The sequence below is a fragment of the Cetorhinus maximus genome, chromosome 14 (genome assembly GCF_964194155.1).
Source record: "Cetorhinus maximus chromosome 14, sCetMax3.hap1.1, whole genome shotgun sequence".
Taxonomy (NCBI): domain Eukaryota; kingdom Metazoa; phylum Chordata; class Chondrichthyes; order Lamniformes; family Cetorhinidae; genus Cetorhinus; species Cetorhinus maximus.
The window spans coordinates 59,613,976-59,634,090 of record NC_135892.1 but is presented as its reverse complement, the minus strand read 5'-3'; the positions used below and the strand labels follow the sequence as shown (position 1 = coordinate 59,634,090).

The window sequence follows — 20,115 nt, the reverse complement described above, 5'->3', positions numbered from 1 at the left end:
TCAAACAAAAGTGCTGAACTCCAGAAGTGAAGTGAGAGTGACTGCCCTTGAAATCAAGGCAGCCTTTGACCGAATGTGGCTTCAGGGAGCCCTGGCAAAACTGGAGTCAATGGAAATTAGTGGGGGTGGAGGGGAGGGACCCTTCACTGGTGGTTGTTGGAGGTCAATCATCTCAGTTCCAGGACATCCCTGCAGGAGTTCCTCAGGGTAGTATCCTAGGCCCAACCATTTTCAGCTGCTTCATCAATGACCACCCTTCCATCATAAGGTCAGAATTGGGGATGTTCGCTGATGATTGTACAGTGTTCAGTACCATTTGTGACTCCTCAGATGCTGCAGCAGTCCATGTCCAAATGCAGCAAGACCTGGACAATATCCAGGCTTGGGCTGACAAGTGGCAAGTAACATTCGCGCCACACAAGTGTCAGGCAATGACCATCTCCAACAAGAGAGAATCTAACCATCACCCTTGATGTTCAATGGCATTGCCATCACTGAATCCCCCGCTGTCAACATTCTGGGGGTTATCATTGACCAGAAACTGAACTGGACTAGCCATATAAATACTGTGGCTACAAGAACAGGTCAGAGGCTAGGAATCCTGCGGCGAATAACTCACCCCCTGACTCCCCAAAGTCTGTCCACCATCTACAAGGCACAAGTAAGGAGTGTGATGGAATACTGTCCAGTTGCCTGGATGAGTGCAGCTCCAACAGCACTCCAGAAGCTCGACACTGTCAGGGTAAAGCATCCCGCTTGATTGGCACCCCTTCCACAAACTTTTACTCCCTCCACCACCGACTAACAGTGGCAGCAGTGTGTACTACCTACAAGATGCACTGCAGAAACTCACCAAGGCTCCTCAGCAACACCTTCCAAACCCACAACCACTACCATCTAGAAGGACAAGGGCAGCAGATAGAAGGGAACACCACCACCTGGAAGTACCCCTCCAAGCCACACACCATCCTGACTTGGAAATATATCGCCGTTCCTTCACTGTCACTGGATCAAAACTCTGGAACTCCCTCCCGAACAGCACTGTGGGTATACCTATACCACAGGGACTGCAGCAGTTCATAAAGGCAGCTCACCGCCACCTCCTCAAGGACAATTTGTGATGGGCAATAAATGCTGGCCTAGCCATCGATGCCCACATCCTGTAAATGAATAAGAAAAAAGATCCAGGTTGTTTAGAGACTTCAGCTGCTACCTGCTTCAGTCAATTTCTGCCACTAGATAGAGCCTAGTCAATCTAAAAGTACTGTAGGTGAGTGTAATTTTATTTTAAATATTGTATTACTTTTATATTTACTGTGTATTTTATTTTACAAGCTATTTCAGCTAGGAATATACAGTGCTGTACGTGCATGGTACAGTATTTCAACTTGTACATTTTCTTTGGTGGGCAAAAAATGTCCGATGGCTCTGGCTTTAAATTGATTCCTCTGGGCACCTATGATTACTTAAAGTCATTTCACTGGAAGCCACAATTTTTAGGAATGCAACCACAACTTTAATTGAGGACTCCCTGTATAAATTCTAACAGGTTAACAAAGCACTTTCATTTATAGAGCACCTTTCTTGTTTACAGGGTGTCCCCAAGCACTTTATGGCCAAATTATCGTTTTTAGTAAGTGTAGTTGGTCGCTAGTTGATGGAACATGTTCCGTGATCCTGAAATTAGGTAATAATTAGGAAATAATTTCATAAAATTATAGGATTTAAATATTGAACATTATTCACAGTTTGAATGAATTACATCCTAACTGCCATCTTATTGTCCACTATAACTCCACTGTTCGTTCATTTGTGGGTGCTCTGCCCAAAGGCAGCTCCTTGGTTATTTGGCAGCTTTTGCCGGTGGTGGTACTGTAGTTTTGAATTAGCTGAAATCTGACCACTAGATGGCACTATTAATAAGGATTTGCGAAGTGATGCAGTACTGCAGTGCTCAGTCATTGGACTGGATTTTGTAGTCAGCAGCAATGAGACAGCGCTCCTTTTGAAGAAAGTTGCCCACAAAGATCTAACAACCTAACATGAATTTCATCTTTCCCAAAGTTAATTTGATTCTCGCGCCAACTGTAAGGATCTTTGGCATCCAGCAGCAATAATGTTATCAAGCAGACTAAGCAACCTGTCACATTGAAGAATTCTCACACAGCAAACCAGGAAGTAAAATGCACTGATTATACTTCACTTTTTAAGCATTTTGGTTGGCGATTTGGTGATTGGCATTCTTCAATCCGTGAGAGACGATGGGAATGCAGCCTCAGAATTTTGGTGAGGCCAGATGAGATCATCTGCTGCACTTTTTAGATGGCTGAAAAAGCCAATTTTGGAAAGGCGAAATCTGCCACAAGTTCCGCACATGAAGTTGTTCCTTGCCAGCGATGCAGACTGATCTCTACTGATGGCTTGTTGGCAGGGCTGGCATCTGCTTTGGAGCTTCTGAAACCAAGTTGTCATAGTGGCAAACTGCCCAGAACTGGTGTCACCATTTGCATTGATGATCAGCTACTGTTTCCCACTTGTCATGGTCAATGTTGAAAGCTTTCATGTCTCTTTCGACATCATCCTTGAATCAGAGCTTTGGCCGCTCTGCTGGTCTCTTGGTATAGGCTACCTCCCCTTGGGGATGTGGCCATCTTCCATGCTGTGCACAAGCCCAAGCCAGCGAAGCTTACTTAGCATGATTACCACTAGCATGCTTGGCATGTTTGCCCTAGAAAGGATTGCTTCATTAGTGTCTCCATTTCTCTTGCCAAGGATGCACCGCAGACACCGGCGATAGAAGTTATTGAGGCTTTTTTCTTGGTAGGTGTAGGTTGTCCAGGCTTTGCTGCCATAGAGAAATGTGCGAAGGACCTCATAGATAAGCACATTGGTCCTGAAAGTTAGTTTGTTGCTTTTCTATGCCATTTTGTTAGTCGGCCAAAGTTGGTGGCTGCCTTGCCAATGTGTGTGCTGAGCTCTTCGTCAATAGACAGGTTGTCTGGCATCATGGATCCAAGGTATCAGAATTTCCTGACTGCTTCCAGTGGTGTGTTGTTGAGTCTGAAAACGTCAATCATCTTACAGAGTAAAATAAAGATTGGAACATTCACATAGAGTTAAGGTGGAAGCTGAAATATCATAAATCAAGACTACATAAAAGAAAATTACATTGAAAGCCTATGGAATTATTGTCAAGACAGAAATTTGACATTCCACAAATATTAGTTTTTCAGAGCAGGGGAGGCTATTCAGTATTTATGTACCAAGTTATACCTCAATTGACAAATTAACAGCAAGACCGGGAGTATCAAAGTGGAAGTCCATGTTAATTCAAGTGATTTTGAAAGATTCCATCTAAGGGAACTTCAACAGCGCACCCTATGGAAAGGAATCACTGACAGCGACTTCTGGATTTCTGTGTTTAGCTGTGCATGTGCAGAAGCCCGAAGTTGCTATCAGCTTCGCAGTTGCAATGGTAGTGAATGCTGACTGTTTCACCACCATTGCAACCAAAAAACTGGGCTATGTGCAAATTCTGACAGCAGGTATTACCTGTAGAGTGTTAGAAATCATAACTTTAGAAGTGCCATCAGATTGTGCCATGGATGTCAGTGATTCTTTGTGATAAATTGTCAAATCATTACCGTAGCTTGGGAGGCAGCAGATAGGCTATATCTTTCTTCTCAAACAAAATGAGAGATTCTGTCATAGAATTGCAAAAGATTTTTTGCAGTTGCAATTAATGAACCTACGATTGCTAATTTATCAAGGAAATGTTGAATGGTTTTTGAAGGAGGAAGTAAATACATATTTTAAAGAGTGGAATTTGACATCATTCATTCTAGCCTCCTTATTGTATTTTCAGCCCGAGTAAAATTAGTTCATTTGACCAAAACAAGCATGAGAACAATATTGTTTTATGAACTGCGCAATTCAAATTTATCAAATATAGTGAGGAGCAGTTAAGTGTCTATATTGGTTAAATGAAACCTTTTTCCAAATCCAGGCTCTCTTGCTATTATATCAACATTAACTATCCTGATCAAGTACACGCTGGTTTGAAGAACGCTTCATTTGATTGCACATATTTCCACAGCTGTTGATTGGTTAATTTGACTAAGTTCATGGATTCTTGTTTCACAAGCTTGTTATTCAAAGTAGAAACAATATTTTAAACCTTTAAACACAAAACAAAGTTAGTTTCTATAGATGTGCACACCTAAGATGCTGCTAAGCCACCTGGCAAACAGGTTCTCATGAATTGTTTTTGTTGAATAATTGGGTGAATTCAATTCTGAAAAATGTACCCCTATGGGGGAAAGTAACTGGATGACTGATGCTAGATTATTCCCATTTCTATAAATGCAAGGTTTTCAAAATGTGCACGCAAACTAGAAACCACTTACCATTAATGGAAATTTCTTGCTATTCCTAAATATTTTGCATGCTATATAAAGATCAGTCTGTTCAGTCTAAGAAATGGATTGACAAAGAATTTGAAAAATGTCATTAGTTTCTTGTAAGCAACAATTTTGCAAGAACTGAATACACAAGACGAAATCCTGTTTGAAACTCCTTAATTAGCAATGACAAGTAAGTTATCATTATTAACAAGGTAAAATACAACCAAATCACCTGTTGTAAATTTCACTCACTTGTATGGAACCCATTAAAATAGGATTTTGGTTAAATCTTCAGCCTGGTTTTTGTACATCTTTTGCTGCCAAAAATAATACACTTTTTGAAGCTGCAGGTTGTCTTGTGGGTAGTTGCTCCTCTTAAATTGAAGATGCTTCAGTTGAGTTGATTTGTTTTTGTATTATAATTTCACCTTACTTTTTTAATTCATCTAAATTCCCACTTCGTGCTTGTTTAATGCAAATTACTAGATAGTTCAATCATTTCATGGACCAAAGAATAGAAGTGATATAAATAATGTTGAAAAGTGAGAAGTATATAAATTAACATTCAGATAATTTAAATTAAACGACTGAATCAATTGGAATAGAATATAATAAATGAATACAGCCTTGGTCAAAACATGGACAAAAGTGCTGAATTCCAGAGGTAAGGTGAGAGTGACTGCCCTTTGCATCAAGGCAGCATTTGACTAAGTGTGGCATCAATGAGCCCTAGCAAAACTGGAGTCAATGGGAATCAGGGGGAAAACTCTCTGCTGGTTGGAGTCATACCTAGCGAAAAGGAAGATGGTTGTGGTTGTTGGAGGTCAGTCATCTCAGTTCCAGGGCATCACTGCAGGGGCTCCTCAGGGTAGTGTCCTAGGCCCAACTATCTTCAGCTGCTTCATCAATGACCTTCTTTCCATCATAAGGTCAGAAGTGGGGATGTTCGCTGATGATTGCACAATGTTCTTCACTACTTGCGACTCCTCATACTGAAGCAGTCCATGTCCAAATGCAACAAGACTTGGACAATATCCAGTCTTAGGCTGACGTGTGGCATGATTGTTACTTGCCACTTAAGTGCCAGGCAATGACCATCTCCAACAAGAGAGAATCTGACCATCGCCCTTGACATTCAGTGGCATTACTATCACTGAATCTCCCACTATCAGCATCCTGGGAGTTCCATTGACCAGAAACTGAACTGGACTATCCATATAAATACTGTGGCTACAAGAGCAAGTCAGAGGTTAGGTCTCATGCAACGATTAATTCACATTCTAACTCCCCAAAGCTTATCCACCATCTACAAGGCACAAGTCAGAAGTGTGATGGAATACTCTTCACTTGCTTGGATGAGTGCAACTCCAACAACACTCAAGAAGCTTGACACCATTCAGGGCAAAGCAGTCCACTTGATTGGCACCCCTTCCACAAACACTTACTCCCTCCACCACCGACAAACAGTGGCAGCAGTGTGTACCACCTGCAAGATGCTCTCTAGAAACTCACCAAGGATACTTAGGCAGCACCTTCCAAACCCACAACTGCTAACATCTCAAAGGACAAGGGCAGCAGATGCATGGGAACACCACCACGTAGAAGTTCCCCTCCAAGTCCGACTTGGAAATATATTGCCGTAACTTCATTGTCACTGGGTCAAAATCCTGGGACTTTTTCCTTACAGCATTGTGGGTGTACCTACACCACATGGACTGCAGCAGTTCAAGAAGGCAGCTCACCACCACCTTAAGGGCAATTAGGGGTAGGCAATAAATGCTGGCCTAACCAGTGACGCCCACATACCTTAAATTAAAAAATAGAAAATTTGTGATTTCACTTTTTAATTGTAGATGTATAAATTCTGATATAATCCCTTTATGGACCAGGTGTAACTTGTTAAATTTTTTCTGTATTTGAATTTGGGTGAGATTTTATACAAGGGACTATTGTTTGCTTTTTCCAATCTCATTTTTTTTGCAACTCTCTAAAAAGTACTGTGTAAAGGATGAAAACTAGCTACCCTTCTTTACAGAGAAGACAAACCTGTAACATTTTTGTTACGGAGATATATGCTGCAAATTATGTTGTGAATGCTTTCTCTTATCATTAATAACCAAAGATAAATCTTGTCCAGAGTTGTTGAAAGGTGAATGTAGTAAAGTGGCAATTATTTTATTTTTAAGGTTCACACCAAAAACATAGAAGGACAGATCACTCCTTATTACCCGATGGTAATGGGAAATGGTACACCTTGCAGCTTAAAGCAGAACAAACCAAGAGTTACCACTGTAATGTATGTCTGCCACCCTGAAGCCAAACATGAGATCCTCTCAGTTGCTGAAGTGACCACCTGTGAATATGAACTAGTAATCTTGACACCACTATTGTGCAGTCATCCTAAATACAGGTAAAATAGCCAAATGTACCGTGTAATCTTTAAAATCGATACACAAACATTGCATAATTTGTAACCTCAGTATTTTAAGGATAATCTGTTCTGACCACATTTTTGTAGTAACTCTTAATAATTTGATGCCGTGTGTGAGTGTTAACCTTGTTTTTATTTTGTATAGATTTAAATCCTCCCCAGTTAATGACATATTTTGCCAATCAGTACACGGCTCGCCATTAAGGCCTCAAAGTCTTGAACAGTTAGAAAAACAGCACGAAGATATGATGAAACCGCCTTTCACTACCCAAAGAGCCCAAGAGGTAACTGTTCTACCAATGGAATTTTTAAATCATTTCACAACTAGCTAAGGAAACCTGTCCCTGGCTATTGCCACATAATTTCGATCCGTTTTGTTTGAGCAATGCAAACTTTGTATTTTATTATCTGTTTGTAAAAACAAGTTAATGAAATTTGAGAATATTTCTTTTGGCCTTTTACTATCCAGCATTTATTTATTTTAAATGAGAGTCTTTTTTTTGAAACTGACATCTGTTCCTTAAAACCAATTGCAACTGCTCTTCAAATTCTATGTTGCCTAGATATTGATTTAAGCCTTAACAATTTTTATTGGGTGAGGACACTTGGGTTGTAATAACTGAATCCTAGTTTTGAAAATTTATTTCAAGTTATTAAAGTGCTGATTAAAATATTATTTTGGTATCTGTCCGGTATAGTTCATCAGCTGAGCACATGGTCCTTCTCCAGTGACTATCATCTTTCCTCTTTCTCCATTTTTGAAAGAGTAGCTTCACTTTAGTGCCTCCTCTCTGATACCCCTTAACTAACATAAAGGGGTTTTAGGATGAACCCATTTCATAGCTGTGGCTTGGCATATTGTGACCAAGCATCAAAGCTGCTGGTGGTGTGGGCTTTATTTGCTTCATCTTATTTTGACATTGTTATCAAAATGCACAATCAACATTGGAATGTTTTAAAATTAATTTACGGGATGTGGGCATTGCTAGCTAGGCCAGCATTTAATGCCCATCCCTAATTGCCCATAAGGTGGTGGTGAGCTGCCTTCCTGAACCACTGTAGTCCCTGTGGTGTAGGTACACCCACAGGTATATCTCAATGTGATTTGAGTGTTTTGCAAAATTATTTCAAACCGATAAGAGTTGGCAATATATTTGAAACTATGAAAGTGTACAATACGGGGACATTATTCCATGCTATTAATCAGATGGACTTCTAAAATCTATTTTGCTGTATCCTGAGAGCTTTTGTCTGGAAACATGTTCCACTTGGAATTTATTTTTCTTTTAGAAGTAATTTCCAGATGTTTCTGTTCTGTGTAACTTTCAAATAAGCAGCAGGCTTTCTTTAATTTCCATGCTGAACTTGAGAATTAAGCAGACCTACTATTTTGATGGTGCTCATGCATTTAAATTAATAACATTTGAAAATGGTTATCACATTGGATTATAATAGGAACTGGACACAAAATCTACACGAGATGAACAGTTTTTAACTCACAAGTCTATCAGTATTGGAGGAGGACAACCAGTTGCTGTAGGAACTACTCACATCTCCAAACTGACTGATGAACAGCTCATTCAGGAATTTCTAAGTGGCTCCTATTGTTTCCATGGGGTAAGAGTCCAGCCCTTCCTTGATATTTTTGAAAGATAATCATAAGAATGCTGATTAAGTTAGGTATCACAGCATTAAATATAAAATTAAGTAATTTGGATGAAATTTGAGAAATAAAACGAAGTTAACGATAAAAACACTGGAATGGAGAAAGCCAGTGTTCCACGAGATAGGCAGGAATCTAGCTCAAATTAATCGGGAAATAAAGTTGTCAGTTGGGATAACCGATCAGCAGTGGTAAATGTGCAAATATGGCATGGATGAATTACCAAATAAATAAATTCCAATAAGGTAAAAGGCTAGTTCTAGTGAAAAGCAAACAAACTTAGCTCTGATTTTATCATATGCCTCCTTTCTAACATTACTGAATCGTGAATGTAGGAAGTGTTGTGGAGGGTGTAAAGGGAGATCGAAGGAGAATAAGATAAAAGGCTATCAGATGATTGGTTGGATAATCAGTGGTGAAGAGTCAACAATTTAAAATTATCACAGTGACACTGAGCAGAGTAATTGGGAAAACTATGCAAAGAATTGTTGGAGTATGGAATACCTTTGAATATTTCAACAAAATCCATTGCATCTTTTTGAAGGAAAAGGAGATAGAGCTATAGAAGAGAATAGAGCAATGGGATCAGTTGCCATGATAAAATACGTGATAAAATGCATTGCTTTCTGTGCTGTGAACTGGTAATAGAAATATGTGACAGCTTTTATTTATTTGCAAAGCAATGGTTACAGTTTGTGTTTCGTGTTGGAGAACAAAGAGGAGAAAAGCAAAATACATACCAGACGGAGTCTTCGTGCAGAATTGTTCAACAAGTGTGCCTAGGATCAAACCATGCCCCCAAGTTCTTTCACCTAGCCTGTGTGTTTATAAATATGGTACCAGACTGCGGGATTACATCTAATGGGGAAGTTTAAACAGATTGGGCCTTATTTCTCCAGAAAAGAGAAGACATATGGGTTACCTGATAGAGATCTTTAAAATTATGAATGGTTGGACAGGATAGATGTGGAGAGTGTATTTCCATTTGTGGGTGAATCCAAAACTAGGGGCCATAAATACAAGATAGTTATTAATAAATCAAATAGTGGTATGAGGAATTTACTCCATGACTAGGATATGGAACTCACTACCGCAAGAGGTGGCTAAGGCATGTAGCTTAGATGCTTTCTAAATGAAACTAGACAATTATGGAGAGAAAAGGGAATAGAAAGATTTGCTGAAAAGCTGAGATGAGGAAGATGGGAAGGGAGGAAACTCATGTGGAGTATATGCACCAGCACAGACTAGTTAGACCAAATAGCCAGTTTCTGTGCTGTATGTTCTATGTCTTGACCGTCCTGTATATCGGTGAGTCTGTTTTTCTGTATGTGGAGATCTTGATTTTTGTGTGACTGTCATGCTGCCTTTATGTTTATGATGTCTTGCTATTTTTGTGCAAGGGAGTCTTTGAATCTATTGTGCATCAGGCTTTGTGTCTCTGCAATATCATGCCACATGCGTTTAGACATGAGTTTCTAATCCCTAGTTCTAAAAGTGGACATCCCTGAGCCAGTGAATCCAATAGAGAATCTGAAATAGAATTGTACCCATGATTGTCAAACTTATTTTTAAAAAATGATTTAAAAGACAGAGAAAAAGATGGGAGAAGTTCCCACTCAAACTTCTCCATCCCCCAATATTTTCGTATGCATCCTCTACCAGGTAGTTTCAGGGCAGCTGCAGCGTGGGCTGAGTAGGTGAATGTTCACCATGGATAGTGTATTGTATAGGAAGGCCATTGTTAGCAGGAAATACTAAACCCACCCTAAAGGGAGTTAAGTCCTCAAAGGCAAATAACTGCAACTAAAGTGCTTTGGAATTGCTTTGTTCCTTTGCCAGAAGTTGAACTTTCCATCTATCTTTTGGTTTGTCTATTTTGTATAGTTTAAATGGTAACGCAAGGTAATTTAAATTAGCGGAGTGGAACATCCTCAGAAATTGCTAACATTTACTATTTCTCTAATTTCACTGTCCATTACTGAAATGTGTATTTTTGTTACATTATTTCTGTTTCATGGTATTTCAACTTTGAATAATTTACTTCTCTCCATCGTAACAGGGTGTAGGATGGTGGAAATATGAATTCTGCTATGGTAAGCATGTGCAGCAGTATCATGAGGTATGTGTATTTGGATAATGCATTATTTCATTTTCATTAAAAACACATTTTTAAAGGTTTTTAGTTTGGGTTTTGAGATTTCATCTGACAAGAATCAAGAATTTTGAAGCCAGCATTGCACACACCTATACAAAACCAGAGAACTATGTACAAAAGCAAAAGTGCTGGAGATCTGAAATAAAAACAAAAAATGTTGGAAATATCCAGCAGGTCAGGCAGCGTCTATGGAGAGAAGCAAGGTTAACATTTCAGGCCGAGATGACCTTTTATCAGAACTGATGAAACATGAACTCTGTTTCTCTCCACACAGGCTGTTTGATCTTCTGAGTATTTCTGGTGTTTTTTTATATAGCTGAGGACCATATCGCCTATTTGTCAGTAACTGCATTGTCCCTCACTTAAATTTACATGGTAATTTATATTGGAGGAAATTTATTTGCTGATCACATATGTAAGCCCAAGTGGTTAATCCAAGCGCACAGAACAAAATAAATGGAAGTTATTTGACCTGGCGCTGCATTTTAGTAAAACTTTGAAGTGTTTTAATTTGTGTCTACATTATTGGTAAGTGGATTCAATAGCATCAGCATATCTCTCTGGGGAACATTTTGTAGCCCCAAAGAACATCTTAACTTCAGATGTCTTCAGATTAGGAAATACAAACTAACCTGTTCTAATTCCTTCCTGTAGTGGCCACAACCATACTTTGACCCACAGTCAATTTTGCCACCTTCTGACTTGTCAATCTCTATCAATCCATTGAAAATAACTTGGTCATCCAGGGACCTTTTTAGAAATTTGGATTCAACCAAAAACATACTAGAAGTTTTCTACATCTCTTTCCAGAGGTACTATTGGAACATTAGGTGGAACTTACATCTTCTTACTTCCCAATTATCTGCCAGAGCTTTCACAGCACAAAACTTTATGCAAGACATAGAATCATAGAGATTGTAGCACTGAAGGAAGCAGCTCAATTCTTCACCCATGTCAGCACTAGCTCTTCATTTACGACAATTTACTCTGGGAAGGAATGCTTTTTGTTTAGGATATGAAAGTATCTCCCAACCCATTAATGTGTTGTGCCTGTGTTTGTTATGGGAATTTCACAAACCAACTCCACTTCAAATGCTGGGGGCTAAAACTTTAAAACCAAGGGCCTCTACATCCAAACAATCTCGAGAGACCGTGCTATAGGATACAAAATCTATATTCCTCTTGATGTTTAACAGCAATGGATAATCAAGATTCTCATTTCATATTCCTGTTGTCATCATTGATCATTATAACACAATAGTACCCTTAATGAAATCTACTAACCTGTTACGGGTTACCTTTTAAAAGGTGTAAAGATGATTTAGCACTCCCCTATATTTGAAAACTTTCTATCTTTACATGGCATAGGGGCACAGGCAGTTCACAATGGGCCTTGGTTGAAGGAGGCTATATGAAGGAAATAAGCATTAATGTAAATAGTTAAAAATGTAGTTATGTAATCATTTTAACTATTTCATGTGTGTGTAAAGAATATCCTAAAATTAGAGTTGGGGGAACCAGATAGTTCAGTAAATTTTAACTCCCCTTTTAATTATGGCACCTCAATTTGAATACTCAAACTAAGGGTTGAAGCCTCCATACAGATTTTTCCCATGACTCACCTGGTTAAGACAATAAATAGCTGAACCGAACACGCCAGCAAGATCGGGTCATGTTGAGTTCACCAATCTCAGCCCAGGTGACCCTGGGGGATGCTATATTGGTGATGGGAGAAAGAAGGGAGATTTAGAGGATAAATCATCCAGAGTTCCTGCCCCTGATCACTATTCAGTGGACCCTCCTGGAAATATTCATATGTGGCCATTCTGCAAGAACATGATCGAGCTCAGCTGGCATGCAGCACCAAGGAGTCCATGTCTTTGAAAGGAGAGGAGAATATTGGCAGAGAAACAACATATTTGCATATTCATTCACTCACATTTGTGTGCATACATTTCTTAGTGGGCACAGATCACAACATAATATTAACAGTAATTTGTTACAAGCTGAATTAACTTTTTTAGTAAGGAAGACAGTATGATTGGTGGTGTGACAAGCATTGGTGCTTGCCTGAAATTGTGTTGATGGGAAATTTAGAGGAGCACAAACAATCTCTACCATGTATATAACCCATGCTATGCTTAAAAACCTGACACTAGATGTAAAAATGGGAAAAAAAAGGGTGTTGATGGAATATTTGTTGTCTCAGAGATACCCAGCGATATTGTCAAGCACTCCCAGTTCAATGAAGTACCATTAGGTACAGGCTAAATCTCTCTTTACTCTTCCCTCTCAATATACCTCTGCCTCAAAAGAGTTTGTCCCTGTTGTATTATTTCAATTTTCCAAACTGTCTCAGAGGGAGATTGCAATTTACTGCCAAATTAGGGGCTGGTGTGGGAGCTGGATTAAGACACATTTGCCTAGGGATCTTACAGCCAGATGTCAGAAGAAATTTTTGTCATATCAGACAGAGTTCAATTCAAACCCAGGACCAAAGGTGAAAGGCTAGTGACTACCCCAGTGTGCCACTTTTCCCCAGAAAATAGCTTTCTAATACTGATTGCCTCCATCCTGATGCACACTTTTATCTCTCTTATTTTAAGCTGTATCAATAAGAATGTCACAGAATGATTACTTTCTATATTATCTGAAGGATAAAGGAGCTGGAAAAAGCATCATAGTGGTTGGCACCTGGAATAAAGAAGAGCACGTCACGTGGGCTTCAAAAAATTCAGCAAGGGCTTACCAATGGAGAGAAGACGGAACACAGAAAGTGAGGTAAATATGTAAGATTGTAATACAAAATGCACAGGGTAGGCTTCAGCTGGAACACTGGACAATTTTGGGCACCACACTTCAGGAGGAAAGATGTGAAAGCTTAAAAAAGTAGAGGAGGCTGTGTTGAATATCTGGAATATCTAGTTCGTGGTTCATGTTAATATTTAGTTCTGGGAAGACTGCAGTTGTGAAAGTAAGAACTAAAATGCTGGGATTTAGAGATTGCCAGAACACCTAAAAGGAAATGGCAGTTCAGAAGGTTACAAACGTTTGTTTAATGGAGTCAGAATAGAAAAGATGGAACCATTAAATAGCAGCTGGGCTTACTAAACTGGAGAAATTGTGAAGCAGGGATAATTGGCTTGGGGATAGACCAGAGCAGGCTACATGGTCATGGAGATGGGTGGAGCTTAAGAAGGTTCTCGTTTCAATCTGTGTGTGTGTGCTGGGAGAGAGAGTTAGTTGCAGTTCTCACAGAGAAGCCCTGGAAGTTATTAGCTGGCTTCAGGCAGTTAGGGCTGAAGAAATTCTGAGGAGCTGAGAAGGTGGAGGAAGGTTGCTGCTTCCATGCTGGAGAGGGTTAGGGCTCAGAATGAGCCCTGGGAGCCATTTATAGCCTGGTGCAGCTGAGACTGGAATTCAGAAAAACCCAAGGGCAATCTCAGCTAAATAAAGCTAGCGGTCTACAAAAGAGCTAGGACTGTGTCAGTAATTAGAGGCAGGAGTGAATCCTGTGGAATGCAGCCTCAGAAGAGATTGAACAATCAGGAGGTGAGCAGTTGTTGAGGCAGTCCAAGTTGGAGTGGCTTTTGAAGGAATTCAGAGGCTAGATCTTCAGAAGTGAGGAGTTGAAATCCCTCTTGAGGGAGCCAGAGCTTTACCAATTTAGCAGGCTTTTGTGACTCAAAGTGGTCACTGACATCTGGGTGAGTTGCTGAGAAATCCATGGAATATATCTTGGTTGCATTCTGCCATTTAATATGCAGTTTGGGACGTTCAACCACAGTTTGCCTGCTAAATCATATTGCTCCTGTTAATTCAAAATGTTAGACTATAAGATAGATTGTTTTAATTGTTTTACTTTTCTGACTTTGTACAGTAAAGTTTATTTTGTTTGTTTGAAACCATGGAATCCTGTGGCTTTATTCTCCTAGTGGATAACTGGGATTTCAAAATTCTTTTTTTTTAAGTTATTGGTCCCGAACCAGATCATAACATGGCTTACCAGGATATTCTCGGAGTTGAGGAACTTCAGTTATGATGAGAGGTTGGAAAAGTTAAGATTGTTCTCCTTGGAACAGAGAAGGCTAAGAGATAACCTAATAAAAGTTTTCCAGATAATAAGTTTTGATAATTTTTCTCTACCTAATCTATCCCCTTTGGCAAGTGGGTCAACAACCAATAGTTATGGATTTGAAATAATTCTCAAAACACCTAGAAGGGAGATGAAGGGAATTTATTTTTTGAGTTATCAGGATCTGAAAAGATGGTTGAAGTTGATTCCATAAATAAATTTGGAAAGATTTTGGACAGTACTTGAGGATGAGGAACTTGGATGGTAATGGACCAAAAGCTGGGAGTGAGACTAAGCACTACTGCTTGTTCAAAGAGCCAGCAGACACAATGGGCAGAATGGTCTCCTTTTGTGCAACAAAGTTTCTGTGAATAACATCTGCAAGTTACCATGAGCCATTAAATAAATCCGACCTCTTCAATTCAGTTCATATTGTGCACTATCACTCCTGTTTAATAATGTGTGATTCAATCACAGGAAACATCCTTCAATCACTGTGGGCCATGATGCTTCTGGCCAAAATTGAAATATTCTACCCCAGAATAATTACTGTGCAGTACACGGCGGCAGACAGAACTTGAGATCATGTTGCTCACCTGCTGTAATAACTTATGGCATTGTTTGAGCCACTTTGTTTTGTTGCTTTGTAACAAGCTGCAGAGACATACTCATAACAATTTAACTACTATCTTTGTTATGTACTTGACGCAAGTATTAAACGTTCATTTTAAGTTTAGTGATTTTTGAGGAATTATGCATTAAATTGCAGTAGAAATTTGTTTTAAATGTTGCTAGAGATTGTAGATCTGTCATTGAAGTAAATTATCAATATTTATTTCACTTCTGTACAAGCAATCTTTCTCTGAACCCATCATGTTGAACTGTGTAATCGTTTTTCTGCATCATGATCCAGTTATAGATGAAAACCACAATCATCTGGCTAACGCTGGAATTAAGTTTTGCTTGGCAGAAGTTATGAAAACTTTTAGGCTGACCTCAACTTCAGTTTAGTACTTTCTTGGGGATGTTTAAAGCTTCTAATTAGAATCTCCAAGAAACATTCATGAAGTAGACTAGTAATGGATTTTATGTTCGGTACATTTGTAATAAAATGTAATGATGTTCTAATCGCAGTTAATTTCATTTTTTCAGGGTTGTTTCACATTTTTATGGAAATGGTGATCTTTGTGATTTGACAGGAAAACCACGACAAGTGGTTGTAAAATTGAAGTAAGTTTAGTCTCTGCTGCTGCCATACTTCTCCAGTCTTATAGATTTAACTCAATATTTTTAATCTCCAAATTGATACAGTATGATTTTAAAATTCTCATCCTTGTTTTCAAATCCCTTTATGGCTTTACCCCTTCCTATCTCTGTAATCTCCCCCAGCCCCAGAACTATTTGAAATATCTGCACTATTCTAATTCTGGCATCTTGAGCATCCCGAATTTTAATCATTCCTCCATCAGTGACCATGCTTTCAGTTTCCTTGGCTCTAAACTATTGCCTCCATAAATCTCTCTACCTTCCTACCTCTCTTTCCTCCTTAAGGACATAAGGACACACCTTAAATCTTTCTTGTTTGACCAAGCTTGGCCATCTGTCCTAATATCTCGATAAAAACAAAAAGCTAAAAGCTACTGCGGATGCTGGAAATCCAAAACAAAAACAGAATTACCTGGAAAAACTCAGCAGGTCTGGCAGCATCGGCGGAGAAGAAATCAGTTAACGTTTCGAGCCTTCATGACCCTTCGGCAGAACTGTCCTAATATCTCCTTGTGTAGCTTGGATCAAATTTTGTTTTATAATGCTCCTGCAACATATCTTTACATGAAAGGTGCTATACAAGTACAAGTTGTCCTGCACAGCTAGTTTGATTGGTCAGAGTTCAAACTTGCTGTGGTTTGTAAATGTCAGTCACACTTTCCTTTTATTTGTACATTTAAATAAATATATACTTTATTACAGGTGTAAGGAATCAGAGTCCCCTCATGCAGTTACAATCTACATGCTTGAGCCACAAACCTGCCAATACATTCTGGGGGTGAGTAAAGAGTACCTGTTGCAGAGTTACATTTTCTGTATGTTCTTTTCCATTTATACCTTTTATTTTATTGAAAACAAAATGTCCATTTTTTAATTCTTGGGATGTGGGTGTCGCTGCCTAGGCCAGCATTTATTGCCCTTCCCTAACTGCCCTTGAGAAGGTGGTGCTGAGCCACCAACTTGAATCACTGCAGTCCATGTGGTGTTGGTACACTCACAGTGCCGTTAGGCCAGGAATTCCAGGATTTTGACCCAAAGACGGTGATCCAAGTTAGGTAGGTGTGTGACTTGGAGGGGAACCTGCATGTGGTGGTGTTCCCTGGAGTCTGATGCCCTTGTTCTTCCAGGTGATGGAGGTTACGCGTTTGGAAAGTGTTGTTGAAGGAGCCTTGGGAAGTTGCTGCAGCACACACTGCTGCCACTCTGCGTCAGTGGTGGGGGAGTGAATGTTTAGGATGGTAGATGGTATGCTGATCAAGTGAGCTGCTTTGATTTGGATGGTGTGGAGCTTCTTGACTGTTGTTAGAGCTACACTCATCCAGGCAATGGAGAGTATTCCATCCTATTCCTCACTTGTGCCATAGATGGTGGAAAGGCTTTGGGTAGTTAGGGAGTAAGTTACTCACTACAGAGTTTTCAGCCACTGACTGGCTCTTATAGCCACCATATTAATACAACTGGTGCAGTCGAGTTTCTCATCAATGGTAACCCCATGATGTTCCAACTTACCTTACCTCAGCCTTTTGCTATATCTTTCTATTCCCTTTTCTCTCATCTGCTCATCTAGTTTGCTTTTGAAAGCATCTAAACTATTTGCCCTGAACATTTCTTGTGGTTACAAATTCTGCATTGTTTAAGGTATTTGTACTGTACTCAGTTAAATACTGTGGGAAACAATTAGAAAATAACATGAGCATGTTGGTACATCTCCCACCTCCAAATGAAGTTGGGAAAAAAACTAATTACTTCCTCTGTTGCCAGTATAATACATTATAACTTAAGTAGTTTAAGAACTATTTAAAAAGTCCCATAAAGTAGCCATGTAGGAAGTGGATGAGTCAAGGGAACGAACAAGTGAAATTCGTAACACAGGCTCTTGCAGAGTATATCTGCTTTCCAACACCATTTAATAGGGTAGTAATACTCTAAAAATCAGATATCCTTGTAGTTAATGTCATAGGCTTGCAGCTCCTTCAGTGATCTAGTTGATTTTATACAGTGAGTCAGCTGAGTCATGCAGCAAGATCCCAGATTCAGCCTCTGGCCTATGTTGAATTAGTTAATTGTACCTGGGACACTGATCTGGGAAAATGGCTTTGACCTCTGATGTCTCAGTTGTCAGGTCTTAACTTGTATTGTTTGTTTTTCTCAGGTGGAATCGCCGGTAATTTGTAAAATTCTGGATACAGCTGATGAAAATGGATTACTTTCAGTACCCAGCTAAATGACAGCTCAGCCCAGATTTCTGCTGGTAGAACAAAATTTACTACGCTAAATATTTGTGAGAATACATATACAGATATAGTGTGATATTCCATTATCAGCATTTATCACATATCTGTTTCTTTTAAAAATGGACACCTGAAAATAAGTATTTGGTAGACATTTGTGTCTAAATAATAAACGGAAACAGTGGAGTAAGTCATCCACTGTGTTGAGTGCTTGTAAATACACTGTATAAAAAATTTAGACTGCATTGGGATACCTTTGAACTTGTATAATGTTTGAAATGATACTTGAAACTTGTACATCTGATGTGCTCAGTGTAATTTTACCAAGATGTAAATTTAAAATTTAAACTTTTTTCCAGATCTTTTATTGCAAGAGTCATCTTTTGTTAAATCCTAGCAAATGCTAATTTTTCATAAGCTATCAAAGGATCTTTATTCACTGCACCTCAGCTGTTGGAACTCCTGGATCGATTTTCCATGAGCATTGCGGTGTATTTCTTGGATTTGTTTTTATTTTCCATTGAATTTTTATAACATTTTGAAAAGTATTATGACTTCTGCTTCCACATACCTTAAATGTTCTTTCTACCTAATCGGAATAAGCAAAAGTTGTGGCTAAATTGAATAAAGCAATCTGTTAGTACTAGAATTATATAAATGCATATAGTTTCTTTATGGCTGTGAATGAAAATCAAATAACTAGCATCAGCAACTGGCGCAAAATGTTTCATATTGAGCAAGTTCACTTTAGAAGAATTAGTAATAAGCAGATTGTAACTTCTGTTTAGAACCAGCTAACTGAGCCATATAGATCAAGAATGCCCTGGAATAGATCCCCAATCGATATTGGGGTAATTGATCTCAGTGGGGTAGAAGTAGGAGGCACTATAATTGACTTTGGTTAGGGGACAATTGAGAAGGCTTTCCTCCTTCAGAGATGAAGGTCTGAAAGAAACAATCACATGAACTGTGGTGTGGCCCCTGCTTCAGTTGCTGTCAAAACTCAAACATGAATAGTCTTTGGGTAAAATATGGTAAGTCAACTGGTACCAATAAATCCACACCAAAGCAGAGAGTTAGCACCTTGAATAGGGGGAGGGAGGAAATGGCTGAAAAAAGATGAGGGGAAGAAAGCAGATTGGCTCCTCACTTTGTTTCATTAGCCTCCAACAACTTAAGTCTGGTATGGAAGACCAAATTGTTTAATAGCATGATCCCCCAAATGAACAGTTAGCATGGGAAGTTGCCAATAAGCTGTTCCTGTAAACTTTCAAGCACAACATTGTTTATCATTACAAATTTTAACGAACCTGCTACTTCTGGATTATTTGTGATTATAATGATTGATTTATTCATGTTTTCTCTTTCACTTTGCAATTCTTTGTGACAGATACCAAATGGATTTTAAAGCTATGTATATAGCAGTTCCCATAGTCTGCAAAGTAAAATTTGAGGGTATTGGCTGAATAAAATTACTTACACCCAAACAGCCGTTCTTATAGCAGCTGTGATGTAACAGCAGTGAGAAAAATGCATCACAAAAGAATAGTGCAAAAGCGAATGACAGAATATTTTTCATCCATCACGAACAAAGTCTTGAGAGAGAATGTGGGTAAGGGAAAGCAATCAGCAGAGACTATAGTTAGAATTGAGGAGCAAGAGAGGACTTAAAACTATAATGGGAGTTGCCTACAGGCCTCCTGCTAGCAATGAACTGAAAGAATTTATTAATTCAGAGTTCAAAGAGGCTTGTAGCAAAAATAGCTGTTTTAATGAGCCTGTAATTTTCAAATAAATTGGGAAGAATAGAGCATCTCAAGTCAAAGAGGTGGTGAATTTCTTAGTCAAATCAGAGTTTTCTGAGGCAATATGCTCAAAAACCAACAAGAAG

General features: G+C 39.0%; 1 protein-coding gene across 2 annotated transcripts in view; it reads left to right on the top strand.

Moving 5' to 3' along the window:
• The window catches only part of erlec1 (endoplasmic reticulum lectin 1), a 29,270-nt gene extending 10,686 nt beyond the window's left edge, over positions 1–18,584 (top strand). For both annotated transcript variants that reach the window (XM_078556980.1, XM_078556979.1), the window contains exons 7-14: positions 6,590–6,813; positions 6,980–7,118; positions 8,290–8,451; positions 10,557–10,616; positions 13,309–13,433; positions 15,880–15,957; positions 16,696–16,771; positions 18,146–18,584. In XM_078556980.1, coding sequence (XP_078413106.1) covers positions 6,590–6,813; positions 6,980–7,118; positions 8,290–8,451; positions 10,557–10,616; positions 13,309–13,433; positions 15,880–15,957; positions 16,696–16,771; positions 18,146–18,217 — 936 coding nt within the window. In that variant the 3' untranslated portion in view covers positions 18,218–18,584. The remainder of the gene's footprint in view (positions 1–6,589; positions 6,814–6,979; positions 7,119–8,289; positions 8,452–10,556; positions 10,617–13,308; positions 13,434–15,879; positions 15,958–16,695; positions 16,772–18,145) is intronic.
• The last annotated feature ends 1,531 nt before the right edge of the window (positions 18,585–20,115 follow it).